Source organism: Zootoca vivipara, chromosome 15 (assembly GCF_963506605.1).
Source record: "Zootoca vivipara chromosome 15, rZooViv1.1, whole genome shotgun sequence".
Lineage (NCBI taxonomy): Eukaryota > Metazoa > Chordata > Lepidosauria > Squamata > Lacertidae > Zootoca > Zootoca vivipara.
In genome coordinates this window covers 7,551,571-7,573,174 of record NC_083290.1, presented here as the reverse complement: position 1 = coordinate 7,573,174, position 21,604 = coordinate 7,551,571, and the positions used below count along the sequence as shown (strand labels likewise).

Genomic DNA, 21,604 nt, shown 5'->3' with positions numbered 1-21,604 from the left:
GCATTTTTTTAAAAAAAACACTACAAACACTACGTTCTGAATCAGAGGGACACAGAGCTGGCAAGTGATCCATCTCCACCCTATGATAATATGGAGGGCCTTTCTTAAGCCTTCTAGTGTTCAGGTTAAAACCGTTTCTTCATTAGATTAAAACTGTTTCTTCATTCGAAATTTCCAGGGCTATCAGCAATGCTGATTTTTTTTTATTAAAAAAATGACTGGATTAAACTCCGATCTGTTCCTCTTCCAACATCACTGCCAGCTTGAAGGAAACAAATGTGGTCCAGTAATATAGATCAACAGCCAGCTAACTAAACAGAGACACTATAATAGTTTTCCATTTTTAAAAATGGTGCATGATTATTATTATTATTTTTGCCCCAGCTGAATTAGCTTGGTTTCATTACCGCTGTTAACTAAAACGAAACAAAAACAAACGAAACAAAAACATAATTGCTGGTAAGGACTTGCTTTTCATTCCTCTTTTTAATACTGTTGTGAGTTTTTGTTTGCTTGTTTTTACCATGGGGGAGAGGTTGGCAACGCCTGGGAAAGGAAAGGCATGCTCTCCACTGGCCTCATTGCTATATTTAATGGACCAGCTAATGTCATTGGCGTCGGGAGGTTCATGGGTGAGGTTATAGTGACCGGATGTGCTATGTTCACTGGAGCAGTTACTGAAGTTGGTAAATTAACAGGTGTGGTGAGTGTTAACGGAGAGGTCATAGACAACGGACTGGTAATGGTGACAGGGTGGCCTAGGCTCATTGGGCTGGAGATGTTAACTGCGCTTGATACATTGACTGGGCTTCTCATGTTCATTGCAGCAGCCACTGTGACTGGGTTGGTGATGGTCCCGGATGCCACTGAGGATGTTATATTGAAGGGAGTAGAAAGAGTCACAGGCGTAGTGGCAGCAGTGGACGTTTGGCACAGGTTAGCAGCTTCTAAAAAACAAGAAAGAGATATAAAAAGAGACCAAAGGTTGTTTTTTTTCCTAAACATTAAAATAAAAGACACCCCAGAGAAGACTTTGAACCCCTGGCATGGCAGTCCTTAGAAGGGTCCATTAAGTAATGGACGGCTAGTCCATTACATAAACCTTACTGCAATTTTTTGTGGGTTCATACCTGTACTCCTGCAAAGCCAGCCCTCCATCTCTAAGTATCCCTTCCCACTGCAACACATGGTCCCTTCCAGCTCCAGGCCCTCATTGCTGACAGTTCACTCCTGAGAAGCGAGAATGTTTTGATCCCCTCACAGCAGCTCAGCCAATGGCTACGGAGTGCTTGCAGGCCAACAAATTAACCATCAACCTGCGGCTATTCTCAGGTTTCCTGGTAATCTGGCAAAACCACTGGATTTGTTTTTTTAGAAAACTAATGGCAGTCAACAAATTCTCAGTTCTCTCTCTACAACAGTTAAGTATCCTCAAACAGCATCAACTTGGGAATAAGATCATTAAATACAATTAATTATACAGCCTAGGTTAACTTCAATCATGCAATTCATCTGAATTAAAGACATTTCCTTCGAAAGTTGTTTTTTAAAATATAAAAGGGGGATTTGTTCATAAAAACAGCAAAGTATTAGCAGAAAATCCTCTCATGAGGAACATTATAAGTAGAGGAGAGTGTACATACCGAATGGTACGTACTCTATAGCCTTCTCAAAGTTGTACTGACATTCTGTGAAGGTTTTAAAAAGTCATTATTAGGGACCAATAGATAAAGCTGGTTTCACTATTTACCTGCTTAAGACCAATTTAAACCACAGTTGGTGGAATAATTTAGTAAGTGTAAATTCTTACTAAATTACTACAACACCCCAGTCAATAAGGTGTGTGCATCAAACCCCACTGGTCACATAGCTTTTCAGGTTGGCTAAAAGTTATTTCCTTTAGAATTTTGAGAGAAAGAGTTAGGCTTACACTGTACACCAGAAGGACCCTTGGGGCTAACTGCATGGGGAGAATAAGCAGGAAGAGTACATGGTAGAGGTAAATACCTCTAGTATATCAGCACCACCTGCTGGCTAGCCATAGAATACTTATGCTCACATGGGGGGGGGGGAGGATGTGCAACTAAATCCTCCAGTTATGGCATGAAAACAAACAGCTAGCTGCTCTTGGAAACCTCAACTTAGGCAAGCCAAAGCCATATAGCCAGAATCCCTTTCAGGTAGCAACTTGTGTGAAGCCTTGGTTGTGCCATGCTATTGCTCTGCTGCACAACAGACTGTATCCCACCCTTCAAAAGGTGGGCCTCATACTGCACAACTAGGGAGGGTGAGATTAAGAAAAGACTGGCATGGGCAAAAGGTAGTTGGGTAGACAGGGCTCTAGCCCCTATACAATTCCCCAGGGTGCTTAGTTCTTAGTGACAGGCAGCTAGTGTTATTGTCAGAGTCTGGAAACTGCCATCTTGTAACCCACAAATGTGGAGGAACTGTATCTGGTGAATCAGATTCTAAGAGAGCCAAGGGTTGGTCTTACCATACAAGCTATATAAATGTATCTGACCCTACCTTGCTTGACTGAAGTTGGCCTCAGTGTCTGTTGACTTTCTGCAATCAAAATTGGAGGTGGAGGAAAGGTGTTGCAATTAAGCCATTCAATGACATTTCTCTAGTTTCCCCTACTCTCTAGTATAACCAAGGTGGCTGCATTTACACACGAGCATGAAACTGTCATGTCCAACTTTAAAATTTCTAAGCAAAGCCAAGTGTTCCTCGGCAACATAGGCGCTCAACCTGTGAGGCAAAAATCTATCCCAGTACTACCTACTCTTACTAGCAGCCACAAAGTCTTCAGAGAACCAGGGGACTTTTCAAGCTCAGCAAATTTGAGATTTTTTAAACTTAAGATGCCAGGGGTTGAATCTGACATCTGCCACCTGTGAAGCATGGGTTTTTTCAACTGACTTACAGCCTCTCACCGTGCCCTGATCTGCCACCTATTGCATACAGAAGCTGCCAGCACTCCAGTCCTGAACATCACATTCCTTAGGATACTGTGCATGCACAATACTGCCATGCATTTATAACTGTTGGAACCTAGGTGCCAATAATTCAGTGTGCACCAATGTGACTTGCCATCACAAGAGAAAATGAGTTAAGGAGCACCCAGACTTTAAAAGGTAGATTTCAGGACTTCAACAATGCAAGAGAAAAAGAAGCAAACACAAGTAGGGCATCCAGGCTTCCTGGTATCCCTGGGATAAGCAAATCCTGACTTGTGTCCCAAGAACCCAAGGCAGGATGCATCCTGAAGTCAGATCTTTCCGTTTGTTCACGGGGCTGCTTTGTGCTGTGGCTGGTGTTTCTGCAGCAGAGCCAGTGGGTTCTACTTCTCAATGGAATGCAACTTTTGTTCCTTTTGTGCAAGTGATTCAGAATCGATTAAGACTAAAGCACTTTCCACTCGCACTCTGGCCATCCTTTCTCAGGCTATCTCCACAGCCCTTTAGTTGCCAGGCAAAAATTATTTGAATGGTTTCTTTTCTTGACATCCCCTTTTCTTGCATTCTGAGGTATAAAAATGCTACTCTACATCATGTGTTTAAACTCTGTCTTCAACAATCAAGGGTTAAAACTGCCTTAAGGAATGGCCAATGCCTTCTGCTTCTTGCCCAAGAAAGTCGGCCATTCATGCAACTGCAGGCTCAGCTTCCACCAAGTTGTCAAGCCATCACTGTTCCTAGGTTGCAGGGGATTCTCTCCCAGTTCAGTCTTTGCACCCTATGGACAGTTCAGCATTCCACCCAGCTACAACTCTAAGAACAGTCTCTCTATCCCCAAGTTCCCTGATACCGTGTGCATGCACAGTTCATAAAAAATAGGGGAATGAAAATGAAGATGCCAGCAGCTACCATAAGCACCAGAGGAAGATGAAGGAGCAAATGTCAACAAAAGAAAGAAATGCAGGTGTTTGGTGGGGCTAAAATATGACGTCAGTCATTTAGGAACTGGAGTTCACTTCAACACACCTTTATCTGGAAAGGAAGGGAAACTCTGGGTCCTAAGGAAGACTCTATGCATTAAGCATTAAGAGTGTGTCAGGTTCATATACATAAGCGACCTGGATTTGCATTGGGGGAACCCAGGTTCAAATCCCCATTCAATCATAGAGTAACGACCTTGAACCAGTTACATTCTCAATTTATCTGTGAAGCCAAATTAGCATGAAGCCGTGCATGCTGCCACTGGAGGAGGAACAGGATTATAAGATTAAATATTGCTACATCTTTCACTAGAAAGAGTGGGATTTAGTGTTCAGGATTCTGCATCCCAAGAAGTCTTAGCTTTTTCAAAGGGAAATTAGAAGAAAGCTTGGTTAGACTAGTATGTGTCAGGAGTGTGTTCTAGTGGCCCAGAAATTATAATTATGGAATCTACTGTATCATTCTTCATCCTGAAAATCTTAACTCTGAAAGCAGAATAATGCAAGAGGAACATCTGGATGGTTTGTTCTAATTGCCAGATTTCTTTGGTGTACAACACAAAAATCCAAATTATAAGGATAACAATATAATTAATTCTAATAAAAAACTGGACATTGCCACATGATCATTATTTGCAAGACTTCTACTACAGTAATGTTCTTTAAGTAAGCACTGATCTACAACAGTTGAAAAAGTTAGTGTGGAGAGTTGTTCTGTAGCTTCTATTCATGAAAAAATAACATGTATATATTATACTGGCCTAGTTCACCCATAACCCTAAACCCTCGTTTGGCTAACAAACCAAGAGTTGTTCCATAGGCAATCTATCAAAATATGGCTTCCTTCTCAAGAGTTTGATTTTTTTCTAGCTACACTTGCCTTCTGTCTTTGTAGCTTGGCAAGCATCTAGGTTGCAGTGGCTGAACAAACCATTGTTAAGGAAAAGTATGGATTTGCACGCAATGTCAAGCCATTGTCAAAACAAAACTTAGTCAGCGAACTATGGCTTCAGAATGTGGTTTCTTGGCAATTAACAAACCATAGTTAAGCTGCTGGACAGGGGATCAGACAAGCCAACAAATCATGGTTTAACAAGCCATGACTTAACATATGTGCAAACTAGGCCACTATTATCGGCATTTAAACAAAGATTTTTAAAATCTGGCACTGATTTTCACTGCTACTTCCTTATATGGAAACCACCGCAAGACATAGAATAGAAAGACAAGTGTACTTTTCATACTATTTTAAGCAAAAAATGTATCTAAAACAAAAGGGCTGTCATTAGAAGCTCAAGTGTGGAGAAGAATTAGTAACTTAGACTCCATTAGATGAGTTATGTCATTATCCTGCAATGGTCAGCCAAGACTTCCTAGGCTAGTGTGCTTTTTGAAGTTAAGACAAAAATGAGCTACAAAAAGGCAACTGAGTGACCAGCTCAGCCTACAACAGGTCTTGGAGTCACCCTGGCAAGAAGAGAATATACCACTTTTTGTTGTTTGGCAACTAATCACACAAGAAAACAACAGAAAGTTGTTACACTGTGGCTTTATACCAGTTTAACTTCTCTGGCTTTCCAAAGTTGCTGAGAATTCTCCATGGGGAACCCAGAAATTATTTCTCCGATGACGGACTTCTTTTTTCTTTTCTTTTTTTAGTATGCCTCTGACTGATCTTAATTCTATTGCTAGAGTTCATAGCTTTACAAAAGAAATTGCCATAAAAGGTTTTAAATCAAAAGTTTTCTATACAGTATGTCCCCAATTCTTAACACTGGAGAAAGAGCTCAAATTTTTTATTTAAGCAGCAGACCACGCTGACAGGTGACTTGCTAATACATAATAGGACTAATGCCTCCCAGCCTGGTTCTCATAATTGGGCAATTGCTTGAGGTGATTAAGTGGTAAGGACCTATTGTGAGTCTGATTGGCAATGGCAGGCAGGGAATGCCAGATTATCTAGTGGCTGCTGCCGTGACACAAGTGTTATTGTGAATTTATCTATCATCAATAGCATCACTTAACAACATTCTAAGGGCATAGATTTTTACCTTTCTTCCTTGCTTTAACAGCTTCTTCCCATAATCTCAGGGTCTCTACCTGTTTTCCAGGCCAGTTTGTGACATGCTGTTGCTGCTGCTGCTGTTGCTGCTGCTTCTGGTTGTTACTCTCTTCATTCATGCATGCTAGTCCAGCAAAATATTTTTTTAAGAGAGACACATATATACAGATATATGTTAGAGTTTTCATCAAAAGGAATAATTTTGTTGAAGTTTGGCAACTTTTGAGGAAAGTGGGTTTGGGTTCTGGAAGACTTGCATTAGCTTTTCCATAAAACTATCCCTTCATGATTTTGAACAAAAGCAGTTGTGTGCAAATAATTTAACACTCCCAACATCACCTCTGCTAGGACGGCTGCATATAAGGCTTCAAACCCAGCCATTTAATAGATTGGAGAAGAACTAGGAGACCAAACCCTCACCTTTAAATGTGCTGCTGAGATGACTGGGACAAACATAGCCTACTACTGCCTCTCATTTCATGGGTCCAATATGTTCATCTTAGATCTGGAGTTCTTTAAGGGACACTGACCTGTCTACTTTATACAGAGTGGATGTTACCCTCCTTAAGTCCTTGTGATTAAGAGCAAGAACAAATGAGTTTTAACAGACCTTCCCACTGGAAGAGACCCAGCTGCTTTCCGAACATGTAGCTACTGCAGGTATACCATCTCTGCCAACAGGGAGTTCCATGATGTAGTTGTGCCAAAATGGGGCACCTGACCACTCCTAAGTCAGACTGAAGTGTGCGCAGTGGCCACAGTTGTGGATAAACAGATGGATGGAAGGTAGCCTAGCTGCATTGACAGACTGCACTGCAGGACAGACTGGCTGGAATCATTTATGGGTAAAACTGGAAACCTATGCCACCATGGCTTGTACAAGGGCTCAGGGTGGTATCCAAAGCTAGTCCTACTCAGAGTAGACCCAATGCTGTTAATGGACATGGCTAATTTAGGAGCACCAATTTCAATGGGTCCTCTCTGAGTAGGCCTTACGTTAGATACAACAACTCTCAGTAGCCTGGTTCATACAAAATGGCAAGCAAGAGTTAAGCAACTACGGTTTACTATGAATAGACAGGTGTGTTAGTGCATGCTGTCAAACTGCACCTGTCCCACCTCCTCTCTTTTGCAAAACCAGAAGAAAACAAACATAAACACTAGTTTAGTGTTACATGTACATCAGCGACTGTGGCTTGTTTCTCTCCAAACAAATAAGAACGAGGAATATCTTCTTTGGCTTATTCTTGTGACTTGTTTGGAGAGAAACCAATCAAGGGTCCTGGGTGCACATAAGACTTAAGTCAACACTTGGTTTGTGTCCTTCTGGCACAGCAAAGAAGAGGGGCACAGCTCTGATTTGTACAGTGGTTGCTCATTTGTGTTAAGTCATAGTTTAACATGCAAAGCAGTCCATATCAATAGAAAACTTAGTATCTTAATAAGGGCAGGTTATCAGTTACTGCATCATGCATTTCCAGCCTAATAATATCCATTTTAGACAATTGCTACTCACAAGAAGGTAGGTGCAGATTCTCTTGCTTGAAAAACCCAAATTCTGCAATTAAGAGGAATGTGAGTGAAGCAACATTAAATAATTAACACAAGACACCCTTTATCTCCACCAAAAAAAAGACTTCATTTGCACTCACAATGTGGAAAGACACAATGTGGAAAGGGGTAGATGACAGAGAAGGTGAAAGAATGGGGGATACACAGGCAAAGGATGGTTGCTGTACAAGGGGAAAGCAACAGAGCCTAAGTGGTGAGTACAGGCTACAGTTTGGAGATGGGAAAACTTGGTTCAAGTCCCCCTGCCAAGCCATGGAGCTGACCACTAGCTAAGTCTGAATCGATCCTGACTGGATTGTTTCAGTGGTATCACAAGTAAAAATATATATTCTGAAACAACCCTTTTGAAGTTATTGGGGAAGAACAGGAGTTATGAGGAAGGGCAATACAGAAACCTTTCTTCCAGATTGCTAATTCATGACCGACTCTTGCCTCTTGTATCTTTGGAGACCAGGCAACATCACACATAATTATTTTCCTTCAATTTGGTAGGTTATCACTTATTTTGTAGGTTTTAGAGTTCTTAGGCAGCCATACTAATAAATCTATGAAAGTTACTAGCCCACATCTTATTCGTTGTGTCTCATCTACACATGCAATAGAATGAGGCAAAAGATTTCTGAGCTGGTAGACTGGACTTTCTAGACAGCAGATGGAAGATGGGAGGTCTTTTAGTACTGAAAATAAAACTTTCTCTGCAAATAACCCCCTCTACCAAAAAACATCAGGGAGATGGATCTACTGCAGCCTGCTCCTTCTTGTGCCAGTTTTCTGCCTGAAGTGTTATTTATTTTTAACTAGCATTAAAAAAATGCCACTCAATGAGGTGGCACAGCCCATTGTACCACTTCAGATCTCTACCTTCTCATTCTACTGCATGTATGGTCCAAATCTTTTAAGTGACTTAAAAGTCATAACTCCTGCCCATCCTTACTCACCACAATTTGTTATTTATAAACCTATGTTTGGATTTGCAGATTGTGACAAAGACATCAAAACCTATTATGTGATGAACAATTCGATCCCATAAATTTATTATCTTGCTTTCCCCGTAGCTAATACGTGCCTTCAAGCTTTTTCACAGAGAAATGAAGAAAAAAATGAAAACATTTGTTGTGATATGGAAATCCTTCAAAAGAGGGACTGAAGTGAGCTGCTGGACCCCAACTCCTTTACGATCCACTGAAAATCCCATTCTTATGTAGCTGTTTTAGAGGAGGAAATGTCTTCATTATCTGCACTGCTAAACATGACTGCGCATTTCAGCTGCAACAACCAAGATTTATCTTCAATGCTCTAAAAACTCCATCAGGATGAACGCTTTGTGTGTGTTTTTTTAAAAAAACTTGTTTAGTTATGAGCTCTAGCATGTCAAGAACTTTGAAGCAACAATTCAAGGCCTGCTAAAATCAATGGGATACTTTCCACTGACTTCAAAGGGCTTTGGATAAGGCCTGGCAACGTTTGAGATCGACTGTGGTAAGGAAAGAAAAATTCGTGCAAACTCCAGTGTAATACAGAAATTCCTTTTCTTTCAAGTCTCATTTGTATGACTACAATTCCCCATCATTTCTCACATAAGCTATAGCAGGCATAGGCAAACTCGGCCCTCCAGATGTTTTGGGACTACAACTCCCATCATCCCTGACCACTGGTCCTGTTAGCTAGGGATGGTGGGAGTTGTAGTCCCAAAACATCTGGAGGGCCGAGTTTGCTTATGCCTGAGCTACATCATGTATTTTTTATTTTAAACATGCCACACATACACTACATATAGCTGATGCTAAAGCGTACATTGAAAGACTGTTTTGAAAAAAAGGGGGTGTTCACTTACTTTTATTGATGCCTTGTTTACAGGTATTACAGTTGATACTTTGGCTTTGCCCATGAGTCTTTAAGTGGCTGGTAATATATGCCGCGCTCAGAAGTTTACCACAGATGTTACATGACACCTTTCCTTCATGGCGCACCATGTGTGTCCGCAGCCTGTCTTTGGTGGCAAAGGCAGCCGTGCAAGTCTACATGGAAGGAAAACAGAAGTTTTGGGCAGATACCCTTACTCCAATGAATGCTAATTTTAGGTATATTCTTATTATTAAGCTGCCAATACACCATAAGTCATTACAACCCACAAAGGAGAAACGGAAATTTGAGATTTAGTTCAAACCAATTTGACGTGCAATTAAAGCATAGCAGTATTCCTCCCCGTAAGAATACACAGTGAAGGAAGATCCCTTTCATTTGTAGCCCAACCAGTATGGCAGCTCCCCACCCCCACCCCAGTAGTCATATCAATCAATCAGAGTATGTGTAAACGGGATGCAACACTTAATTTGTTAAAACGCAAGTAAAATTGTAAACCTGTATCTGGACTGTACAACTTTAAACTGCCCAGGGTGGGAAGACAGCAGGGAAGAGTATCATGACTGAATCCTCCTGCATGCGAATTATTTGCAGTATAGGCTCTCCTCTCCTTCTTTCTGGAAAGAATCTGTGTGTGCGTATAGTGCCACTCAACTATGTGAACCATGAAGTGGTTTGGGAAGTTTTAGCACGTCTACCAGGCCTAACATGCTTAGCCACCAAAGTACACTTTTGCAGCTGGTTAGTATTCAGGCAGTATGAAGATGCAGCCGATAAAAGACCAATCTAAATACATTCTGGGATTCTATGAACTGGATACCAACTATGGTTCCAACCGTCTCTTAACTGATGTACCCATTATCCAAACACTGAACAGCACACTCATGTCATAGAGCTAAGTAATACTTAAAGAGGACAAAAGTGGGACTTTTGTGTTTTGATAGCAAGACAGTCTCGCATACCAAACTGCCATGGGGCTTATAAATGCTAGGAATGCACACACAGGTGGTCTCTTGTATTGTTTCCTGCCAACACTCCTGCTTATGATTTTTCCACTGTTCAGTTACATTTAGTTAAATAAAAATCAAGACAAAAACTAAGCACAAAGCATGAAGAGTCATTCCTTTTAACTCAAAGCACTAGCTGGCCATAGCTGAGTCACGGAGAACAAGCTCAGTCTTGCAGATGAAGCAAGAGAGAAGAACAGCCAACTGTTCAATCAACTTAGCCATTTTGCTTGCCTTTAAGATCAGCCTCGTAAATTAGCTGACAACTTATTAGCCAATACAAAAAGAATTGCTAGTCTGCCTACATATGCAGGCAGGTTGTCATTTATGGCACAGTGACAAGATGCAAGTGAAAAAAAAGAACACAACTATTCCTTCAGTTTACAAAAGCTTAATTATGCAGTCAGCTGAAGTAGATTCCTATTTGCAAACAGATATTTGCAGGTCTGTCTTTGGTTCCTAGCTAACTTTTATCACAAGAAATTGTTTTCAATACAGGGGCTAGAACTGGCAATATTTGCTGAAAATGCCTTAGAATGTGCTTACTGAACTAATACTAGATATGGTGTCAAGATGGAGGACATTTTCCATTCCACTGGAGGAAACAGTGAAGTTAACATGTTTAAGACAGCAAAACAAGACACTCAAGTAATCCACGTGTACAGTCCTGCTCAAATACAGAGACAAAAATACATTCATGCTTCCATCAAGAACATCTGGAGCATGTACATTCAGCCAAGTACACATAGCTACACTTTTTATTCACTCATTAAATGCATTCATGAACATTCATTCATGTTGAAGAACAAGAGTTATATAAGAAGCTTACAATGACAGTACAGTAATACCTCGGGTTACGAACGCGATCCGTTCCGGATCGCAGTTCGTAACCCGAATAGTTCGCAAACCAAGCGCGATGGGCGCCGCCATTTTGCGCATGCGCAAAGTGCGCGATTGCGCGCGCGCGGCTTATGCGTGCGGCGAAAACACTTCCGGGTTTGCGCAGTTCGTAACCCGAACTGTTCGCAAACCGAGGTGGTCGTAACCCGAGGTACGACTGTATTAAAATGCGCTCACACCCATATACAGTGGTGCCTCGCTTAACGAATGCCCTGCTTAACGAAATTTCCGCTTAACAAAAGGATTTTTCGAGCGGAGCTTGCCTCGCTAGACGAATGCGTTTTACGAAAAATTCGTCTAGTGAATCGCGGTTTCCCATAGGAATGCATTGAAATTCAATTAATGCGTTCCTATGGGCAAAAAAAAAAAAATCAAAAAAATTTCAATGCATTCCTATGGGATTCGCTACGAATTATTTCGCTATAAGAAAAGACCCGTGGATCGAATTAATTTCGTCCAGCGAGGCACCACTGTACACCTCATATATACACTGGAATGGTTGGGGCCAATGCACAGTCAGTCTGTGGACCTAACACACCTAGCTATGGTCGACAGATTAGGAACATGGGAAGCTGTCTTCTACTAAGTGAGAGCATTGATTCATCTGTCATACCTGGAAATGCCAGAGATTGAATTTGGGACTTTCTGAATTTAAGGAAGATGCTTCGCTACTGAACTATGGTTCTTTCACTTTCTCTTATGACAGTTAAGTGTCCCTGCTTTGGTGAGTTTATTAAGTTCATGCTCTGAAGCCGGGAAAGACGCTTGAACTTACAGTGCTCTTCTGTGACATGCCAAGCTGAGCATAATGGCACAGACATGACCATTTTGGGCTGGCTACCAAAGTCAGCCTGAGATCTGTAGAGCCCTGTTCAAGGAAGTGGCTACCAGAAGCTGGAGCTTCTCTGTCCCTTGTGCTTTTTCACCTACCCTATAAAAAGTCTTCTGGGCCATTTCAGCACTTAGCCAAAGTCGCCTCATGAAGATAAGCTGAAAGAGTGCTCTAAAGCAAGGCGAAGCCCTACTGATGCAGCCTAAAGATGACATTCCAAGGATCCATAATGGGACCCAATATGGTTCTCATGCCCCAATATTTCCAATTCAAAGAGCCCCTATGACATCCAAATCTAAACTCTTGTGTGAAGCAGTTTAGCAGACAGCAAATAAATTTAGCACAGTAGATCACCAAACCCCTTACTTGGCATTTGAAGGGCCTCTCTGTGGAATGAACGTGTTTAACATGACAACTTAAGTGATCAGGCCTGTATAAGAAAGAAAAAGTAGAGACACAAAGAGAACACATTGTTACACATAACACAGTGTAGGTCATTTATAAAACCCAACATCATTCACAATAAACAATTAACCAACCACCCAAATCTTTCAAATCCATACTTCCCTATAAGCAGCATTCTAACTGCATTCCTCAAAAAGGTCACATGGCCTGCCTGTGATTATTTGCAGGTCTGCCTAGAAATAAATTAATCCCCCCCAATGGTATAATTAGGGTATTCTCCATTGGTATAATTCTCTTTTTAAGAGAAAGATCTACTAGCTATTAGAACTGAGATCATCCAAATAGAACAGAATCTCTGCTTCCCCAATACTGATAGATTGGTACTCTTTCTGGTCTCTATAAAAAGAGTTGTTTTAAGATCTCCATCCACGGCCTGCTCATGCAAGGTCCAATGCAGACCAACATAATTAACTTTTTGTTTTAAATTCACAGGCATGTCCTATCACTTGCAAAATTGCCTTTAGATTCAGATTTTAAGACCCAAGAAGGGTCACTGTTCCCTCCCCCACCCCACCTCCCACACTCACTTTCCTTACGGCCCCTTCCCACCCCCACCCCCCACGCGAACACGGAATGAAAATCCAATACTTGAGCTCGCCTGGGATTTTCTACATGGTACCTCGAAAAGCCTTTTCCACAAACACCACAGGTGTAGGGTTTGGTGATGCCACCCTCATGAGACCTCACGTGATAGGTCATGCGGTCCTTCCTTTTGAAACGCTGGTTGCAAATTGGGCACTCAAAAGGCTTCTCATCCGAGTGGGACAGCTTGTGCCTGTTGAGGTGGTAGACGTCACGGAAGGCCTTGCCACACATCTCACAGGCGTGGTTCTTTTTGACAGGCTTACTGGGCTTCTTCGCCGTCTGCGTCACCGGCATGGCCGTGGCACCAGCACTGCTGCTTGGGTTGGTGGCGGAGGAAGACGTAGTGACAGTTGAGAGGATACCTGCGATGGTCGAAACCAGCGTTGACCGGTTGTTGTCACCTGCGATGGTCGAGATTAGGGGCACCATCGTTGCAGGAGCTTTCTTTGGCCGTGACACTAACTTTATCCCTGTGTGGCAGGATTCATGGCGCCTCAAATGGTAGCTGTCCCTGAAGGCCTTGCTGCAGTATGTGCACACAAAGGAGGTTTTCGGTTTCTCCTTTTTAATCCCGACTATGGTATCTTTTAGCGTTTCCGGTGGGGGCTGAGGTTTCTGTGTTATTGGTAAGGGTAAAATTGGTTTCTGGTCGGGGGGCTCAACAGCAGAGCTCAGGAGTGGCAGCAAACTGTTCTGCGCTGCCTGCTGTTGGTGATGGGATGCTTCGTGTGCCTAAAAACAGAAATATTCATTTGTAACTTACAAATGCACTACTTGGCTTTGATAAGGGAAGACTTCTCAGAAACCTGTTGGGATGGTAAATACCACACATTACCTAATCTGGTAGGGTTTAATTTGGAAGGCAAGAGCTGCCCTTCACTGGAACAGATTTGAGGGGCCCCAGCTCCTAATGTTCAAATGGCACTTAATATGTAGGACTGTGCACACACAAGGCAACAAAAGGATTCAAGCTGCACACAGAGAATGCTGAAAGCAAATCTGTACATATCTTACCTTGCTAATTTATACTACCACTACCAAAATTCAGGTTTTTAATTCCCCCCCCACATTATTAGCAAGAGTTAGGGAGCCTGACACAAGAATTGAATGAAAGTTATACAGACTGAGCAAACAGAAGGGACAAGCAACTCTGCAAGACATCAGAGGTTTACCACAGGCCTGACTAAAGTTATGTTTCATTTTCAAGTCATCAGTCAGTCAATGTGCTTTCAAATTTTTCACTCTCTAAGCAAGAAACCTGTTTTAACAAATGAAACTTGTTCTCATGTACAGCTAGCCAGCAGTTTGTGGCACACCTTTTATAGAATTACCTCCTCCAGGAGATCCACTTAAACTCGTCATTTTCTATTTTTAGGAAGCAGGTGAAGGCAGTTCATAAAATCTTCTTTATACTGATATGAAGTACTGGAAACTTGCTATAGCTAGTGCAGGAGTGGAAAACTGGATCCTTAGCTCCCCACCCCACCCCCCTGGGCTGAATTTGACATTGGGGGGGGGCTGCTCATCTATCAATCATCTGACATCACAAATGACATTGCAGTGCTGTGATGCACAGATATCTACTGAAAATCAGGATTTCAAAGTGCTGTGCATTGCTTTGAAGATCTGCTGATTAGCTGATAGTGCTTTTTATACCAAAACAGGTGATTGACAAGTAGGTATGGCTTAGTCAAATTTTCCTATAGATGGGCCAGAGGTTCCCCACCCTGAGGCTAATAAATGGAAGAGTGCAGTTTGAGTACTGGTTTAGGCATTTGCTTTTGTTTACTGTATGCCTTTTAAATAGCAACCAGTATCAAACTTCCTGGTTTGAGGGAAAGCTAAGAGTATGAACCACCACAGAACATGTACCGTATAGAGCAGGAGAGCCTACAGACACAGCTACAGTCAGGGCTGTACTTCTGACTAACTCCCTTGTGCTCTGCAGCTGAGAGGAAGGCCAAGAGGCCTGTATACTATATACTAGGGGTAGGCAACCTAAGGCCCGGGGGCCGGATGCAGCCCAATTGCCTTCTCAATCCGGCCCACGGACGGTCCGGGAATCAGCGTGTTTTTACATAAGTAGAATGCGTCCTTTTATTTAAAATGCATCTCTTGGTTATTTGTGGGGCCTGCCTGGTGTTTTTACATGAGTAGAATGTGTGCTTTTATTTAAAATGCATCTCTGGGTTATTTGTGGGGCATAGGAATTTCATTCATTATTTTTTTCCAAAATATAGTCCAGCCTACCACATGGTCTGAGGGATGGTGAAAAAGGTTGCTGATCGCTGCTATATACAGTTGTACCTTGGAAGTCGAACAGAATCCATTCCGGAAGTCTGTTCAACTTCCAAAACATTCGGAAACCAAAGTATGACTTCTGATTGGCTGAAGGAAGCTCCTGCAGCCAATCGGAAGCCACGGAAGCCGCACCGGACATTTGGCTTCTGAAAATCATTCAAAAACCGGAACACTCACTTCCGGGTTTCAATCGTTTGGGAGCCGATTTGTTCAGGAGCCAAGGTGTTCAAGATCCAAAGTATGACTGCACTATAGTGTGCTTTCATCTCATATTTCGGACTAATTCATGATCATTTGCTGAAAGTGATGGGAATGTCAAAATTCCAAAGTCTCCCAAGACACCAAAATCCTAATCCATGCTCCATTAAGAAAGCCACCCACATGGCCACCAATGGGATCAGAATGTTGGTCCTCAACTAGCTAACAGGCCAGGAATAATAAGTAATGTTTGGTCCACCTCACCTGTTACTTAATAGAATTGTCCTCTGTACTTACTCAGCCCAAATCCACATTTTTATACGTTATCAACTGGTGGTGGATTTTGTATGGATTTTAATTGAAGAAGCCACTCTTACTTGGAAAGTGGGGTGTTGGTCCACCTAGCACCTGAAGGGACAAACTTATCCAAGAGAAAGGAAAGTAATACCGATCCTTTTGTTCCCAGCAGGTATATTCATTCTACTTTAATCATAAAAGTACATGTGAAACTCGGAAAATTAGAATATCATTGAAAAGTGCATTTATTTCAGTAATGCAACTTATTCTTTTTTATTTTTCTTTTAATTTTTACAAATGCTTTCTTTTGGAAATTCCACAGTAATAAAACAAAAAGTTACAATAATACAAAAATAAACATTGTCATTAAAGGTAAAGGTACCCCTGACCCTTAGGTCCAGTTGTGACCGACTCTGGGGTTGCGGCGCTCATCTCGCTCTATTGGCCGAGGGAGCTGGCGTACAGCTTCCAGGTCATGTGGCGAGCATGACTAAGCCACTTCTGGCAAACCAGAGCAGCACATGGAAACGGTGTTTACCTTCCTGCCGGAGCGGTACCTATTTATCTACATGTAGTTTGATGTGCTTTCGAACTGCTAGGTTGGCAGGAGCTGGGACTGAGCAACGGGAGCTCACCCCGTCGTGGGGATTCGAACCACCTACCTTCTGATCGGCAAACCCTAGGCTCTGTGGTTTAACCCACAGCACCACCAGCGTCCCTTAACATTGCTATTACATTTCATTAATTACATTCCATTTTTAATTGACCCGCATAATGACAAATAATTACAATTACAACAAATAAAGGCTTGACTTATCTTGCTTTGCATGTCTGTCATGCATCTATCTCATATATTGGTTTCACCTTTTAAGTTGCATTACTGAAATAAATGCACTTTTTGGCGATATTCTAATTTTCCGAGTTTCACCTGTATATCAGAGCTGTTTAGAAAAACTGCATGTAAAACAAAACAAAAAAAGCATACAAAAAGTTAAAATCAAGATCAGCTAACTGTTACTGTATTGTGGAAAGATGTATTCGTAACTGCCTGCATAAGTCTGATGGAATAGAAAAGTTTTCAGCAGGCATTTAAAGTTTGAAACTGAAGGAGCCTGCTGAATCTCTGAATCCAGAATACTGGGCTGGTGCCACTAAAGGCTTTGTTTCTTGTCAAATGAACCTCACCAACTTAGTTGGTGACACATCAGGAACATCTTTCTGACAGTAAGAGCTGTTTTAAGGGGACTTCCGGCGAGGCACTCTCACGAGGCAGATCAGGGAAACTTTCTCCGCTCCTGGCTGGGGACTGGGGGGGCAGTTTCGGCGAATTTCTGCCCCCCAAAAAAGGTCTGAGAGGATAGTTCAGACCAGTGGTGACCAGAGCAGCGCAAAACGAGGGGTTCTTGAATTCCCGGCACTGAAAAGTGGAAGGGAGAAGAAGACCCCCCCAGCGCATGTAAGAAGGGCCGCCTCAGCCAAGTGACGCCGCGACGATCTGGTGAGTGGTGCCGAACTCTCCGTTTCTAAAGCCGCGCTTAGCTGGCCCCCAAATAAGGCTACAACTACCAATAAACACGAACAAGGGACTCATTTAAGAAGCGGAAATACATTATAAGAGAACAAACGGGGCCAGAGATAAGTTTGAAGTAAGAGAAGTAAGAGAAAACGGCGGCTGAAAAAAGATTTAAAACATACCGGAGCTCCGTGTTTACTCGATGGGCTGGAATGCAGGAAAGATCTTCATATCGGTAAATACACACTCTTTATAACGCTGTGAGCAGAAGTCCAAAACCGGGAGGATAAAGTAAGCGACTGCCTGGGGAGAGTATTAAGCGAAGGAGGGGATTTAAACCCCCAGCGCTTAAAGAGAACTGTGTTGTAAGAACTGCTTTTTAAAACCCAGGCAGAGAAACTAATAGTTAAATATATACAAAGCAAAGGAACTGTGAGATCGCAAGGGAGGCTGAAATATATGTTGAAATACACGCGCACCATAGCAAAAAGCAGTAAACAAGAGCGGGGAAGGCGGGGGGAGAGAGAAAGAGAGAGGAGGCTCTCGAAATAAAATCAAAACAAGAGCTAAATAGAAAAGCGAGAGGAGGAGAAAGAGGACGGGATCGATGAGGGGAGAAATCAGGAATACGAGGGAGAGCGCAGGAGATCGCCGAGAAAATAAATAAATAAAGGATTAATGGCGACGAAAGAGAGTTAAAAAACGCTGAGTTCACTTCCGCCTTCTTCTTGCACAGAGGAACGATAGAGTCTATACATATTGCAGACCTGGAAAGAAACCATAGGAATCTCACAGAAACTTGGAGAAACGCTCTCATAGCGACACCCAGTGGAGGGACAAGGGAATTGAATGAGTTATTAAATGAACTGAAAGTAGTGAATCTAATGTATTGAATGTATCTCTCTTTTTTCTTTTACATATAGTGGAATGGAAAGGATGAACTAAGAGTGTAATTACCCCTAAACTCCCAGGAATCAAGGTGTATAAGTAAAGGTGTATAATTAATTTTAATTCGATAAAAGGGAAAATTATTATATATTTTTTTAGAAACTAAAAGTTTGGAAGGTTAAATTGAATTGATTGGATCAATTGGATTGGATCAATTAGATTAATCAGATTGGATCATTTAGATTAATTAGCTTGGATCAATTATGAAATTTGTGGTTTGATTTAAGGGGGATATTGTTGGTTTGAGCGGTGGGGGGGATTTTGATACTTTCAAAAAGGGGGGAAGGATAAGGTGCATTTAATTGATCAATATAGGGTGGGGACTGCAATTGATTAACTTTGTACATTGTGTATATAGAGGAAGAACCATGACATCAACTAAAAAAGGACAATCTCAAATGACGATCCCAGCGGCTCTGCCGAGAAGACAATCTGCTCCGGAAATGGACCATAATGCAGATATTAGAGAATTGATAATAAATATGAACAAAACATTGAATGATAAGCTGGACAATATGGGACTCAAAATAGAACAGAATTCCAAATTGATAGAACAAAATTCGAAAATAATTACGGACTTATCAGGACAGATAAAGGATTTAACAATCAAAAACATGGAGACTGAAAAATCAGTGGCGGAAGTAAATACAAAAGTGATGAAACAAGAGGAGATGATGAAAGATATTACAAAGAAAATCCAGCAAGAGAACAGAGATTTAAAGAAATACCAAGATACCACTAATGTGGGAATGAGTCAACTGAAGCAGGCCCAGGAAGATATCCTGGACCAAATTGCGATTTTGGAAATGTATCAGAGGGAGTTAATTTTGAGATTTAGGGGCGTTCCGGAGGTGCAGGGAGAGGATATTATGAGTAAATTGATAAAAGAATTAGCGGAATGGCTGGGAGTAAGAGAAGAAGAGTTGATAATGGATGTGGATAAAATATTTAGAGTGAGACCGGAGGGGAAAAAACAATACAGAGGTCCAGGAGATTGTCTGGTGTATCTGAATTCCAGATTGTTAAAGGATAAGATATTGCAAAAACGGAGATTGAGAATAGATGGCAATAATGTAATCATATATAAAGAAATTCCAAAGCGCATTTTGAAAAAGAGGGAAAAATATAAGGTTCTAACAGACGCGCTGAAACTGAAAGGGATTAGATTCAAATGGCTAGTCCCGGAAGGTCTGTCCTTCACCATTAAAGACACAAGGAAGGTTATCAGATCAGTAGATGTGATGGAGAAGGTTAGAAGAACATATAGAAAGGAACTGGGGGAAGAGGGGGATTCGGAAAGAGAGGAAGAGGAAGGAGTAGGAGAGGAGGAGGCAGAGAGATTGGGGGTGACAACGTAAAACGAACACAATAACGAAGAACCATTTTATAAGTGACTTTGCTTTCTTTTGGTTTAGAATTTCTGTTGGTGATTCTGTAAGGTATTCAAATAAAGTGATTAAATTTCTTCGACTGTAGTGAATATAACAAATGGAGCTTAGGATAACATCCTGGAACGTAAATGGCCTAAATGATAAGAAAAAGAGAAACAAAATAGAACATATATTAAAAAAGGGGAAATGGGACGTGATCTGTCTGCAAGAGACACATATCGCACAAAAACATAAAAGGATCTTGATTAACAAAAGATTGGGAGAAGAATATATAAATTCAGATAAGGTAAAAAAAAGGGGAGTTGTCATGTATATAAATCCCAAATTAAAAGCTGAATATAAATTTAAAGATCAAGAGGGAAGGATACTGGGGGTACAAGTAATTAAAGAAAATAAGAAATTACTTTTAGTAGGAATATATGCCCCAAATGGGAATCAAGGACCCTTCTTTGAGAAATTGCATAAGATGTTAAATGATTATAATGATGATGATATGATATTAATGGGGGATTGGAATGGGGTGACATCAGTAGAATGGGATAGATCCCAAAACAATGCTAAATCAAGATTAAAATCAGGAAGATTACCAGGGACCTTCTTCCAACTGGTGGACGACCACGGTTTGGAGGATGCATGGAGGGCGAAAAATGATAAAGTGCGACAGTATACATTTTATTCGGAGGCTAACAAATCTTGCAGCAGAATTGATGCCATATGGGCTTCAAAAGTTTTAATGACAAAAATTTCTAAAGTTGAAATAATGCCAAAATCCATCACAGACCATAATCCGATGAAGCTGGAGTTAAAAGGGAGTAGTAGAAGGAATAAAAGTTGGAGGATGAATGAGTGGTTATTAAATGATGAAAAAATAGTAAAAGAGGCACAAAAAAGAATGAAGGAATATTTTGATATAAATATGACACAAGATATAGATATAAGAACGGTCTGGGATGCGGGGAAAGCATACATAAGGGGCTTCTATATTCAACAGAGTATAATACAAAAAAGAACGAAGGAGCTTAAGTTAAAACAGATACAGAAAGAGATAGAATTGAATGAGGGGCTATTAAATAAGAACCCAAGAGATAAGGAATTAAAAAACAAAGCCAAATTATTGCAGTCTCAATTATCCACACTTTTGTCGGAGGAGCTGGAGAATAAATTAAAGTGGATGAAGCAAAAAACATTTGAAAGCGGGAACAGGCCTGGAAAATTGCTCGCCTGGCAAATAAAGAAAAAACAGAAAGAAAGATATGTGAATAAAATCGTATATGGAGGGCAGGTACTAGATACAGAGGAGAAAATTAAAGAGGGTTTTTTAAAATTCTTTAAAGGATTATATAGCAAAGGCCAAGAGACAGAACAAGAGGTAACGAAATATTTACAAGGGAAGGAAATCCCCATGGTTAATCAGGAAAATATGAAGTATTTAAATGAACCAATATCGCTGATGGAGGTACACCAGGCAATTGCAAAGATGAAAATAGGAAAGGCACCTGGCCCAGATGGGCTAGCTGCGATACATTATAAAAAAGTTGAGGATTCGCTAGTATTGCCATTGAAAATCCTGCTGAATAAAATCATGAAAGAAGGCTCAATTCCAGAATCCTGGCAAGAAGCTACTATTACACTAATACACAAACCAGGAACGGATGGAGAATTGGTAAATAACTACAGACCGATCTCTCTGTTAAACAATGACTACAAGATCTTTGCGGGAATCCTGGCTG

The 21,604-nt window shown here is 41.2% G+C and overlaps 1 protein-coding gene and 1 long non-coding RNA gene across 7 annotated transcripts in view; one reads left to right on the top strand and one right to left on the bottom strand.

Moving 5' to 3' along the window:
- Positions 1–21,604, top strand: part of LOC132593242 (uncharacterized) — a 329,416-nt gene that overhangs the window by 26,150 nt on the left and 281,662 nt on the right. The gene's annotated exons all lie outside the window — the stretch shown is intronic.
- VEZF1 (vascular endothelial zinc finger 1) overlaps positions 210–21,604 on the bottom strand; it is a 34,968-nt gene continuing 13,573 nt past the window's right edge. For 2 of the 6 annotated variants that reach the window (XM_035139376.2, XM_035139378.2), the window contains exons 2-9: positions 13,240–13,958; positions 12,543–12,606; positions 9,409–9,592; positions 7,519–7,560; positions 5,992–6,126; positions 2,527–2,565; positions 1,644–1,688; positions 210–947 (exon numbers count right to left, since the gene is read on the bottom strand). In XM_035139376.2, coding sequence (XP_034995267.1) covers positions 520–947; positions 1,644–1,688; positions 2,527–2,565; positions 5,992–6,126; positions 7,519–7,560; positions 9,409–9,592; positions 12,543–12,606; positions 13,240–13,958 — 1,656 coding nt within the window. In that variant the 3' untranslated portion in view covers positions 210–519. The remainder of the gene's footprint in view (positions 948–1,643; positions 1,689–2,526; positions 2,566–5,991; positions 6,127–7,518; positions 7,561–9,408; positions 9,593–12,542; positions 12,607–13,239; positions 13,959–21,604) is intronic. The other 4 variants (XM_035139377.2, XM_035139379.2, XM_060268525.1 and 1 more) reach the window with 4 other exon arrangements.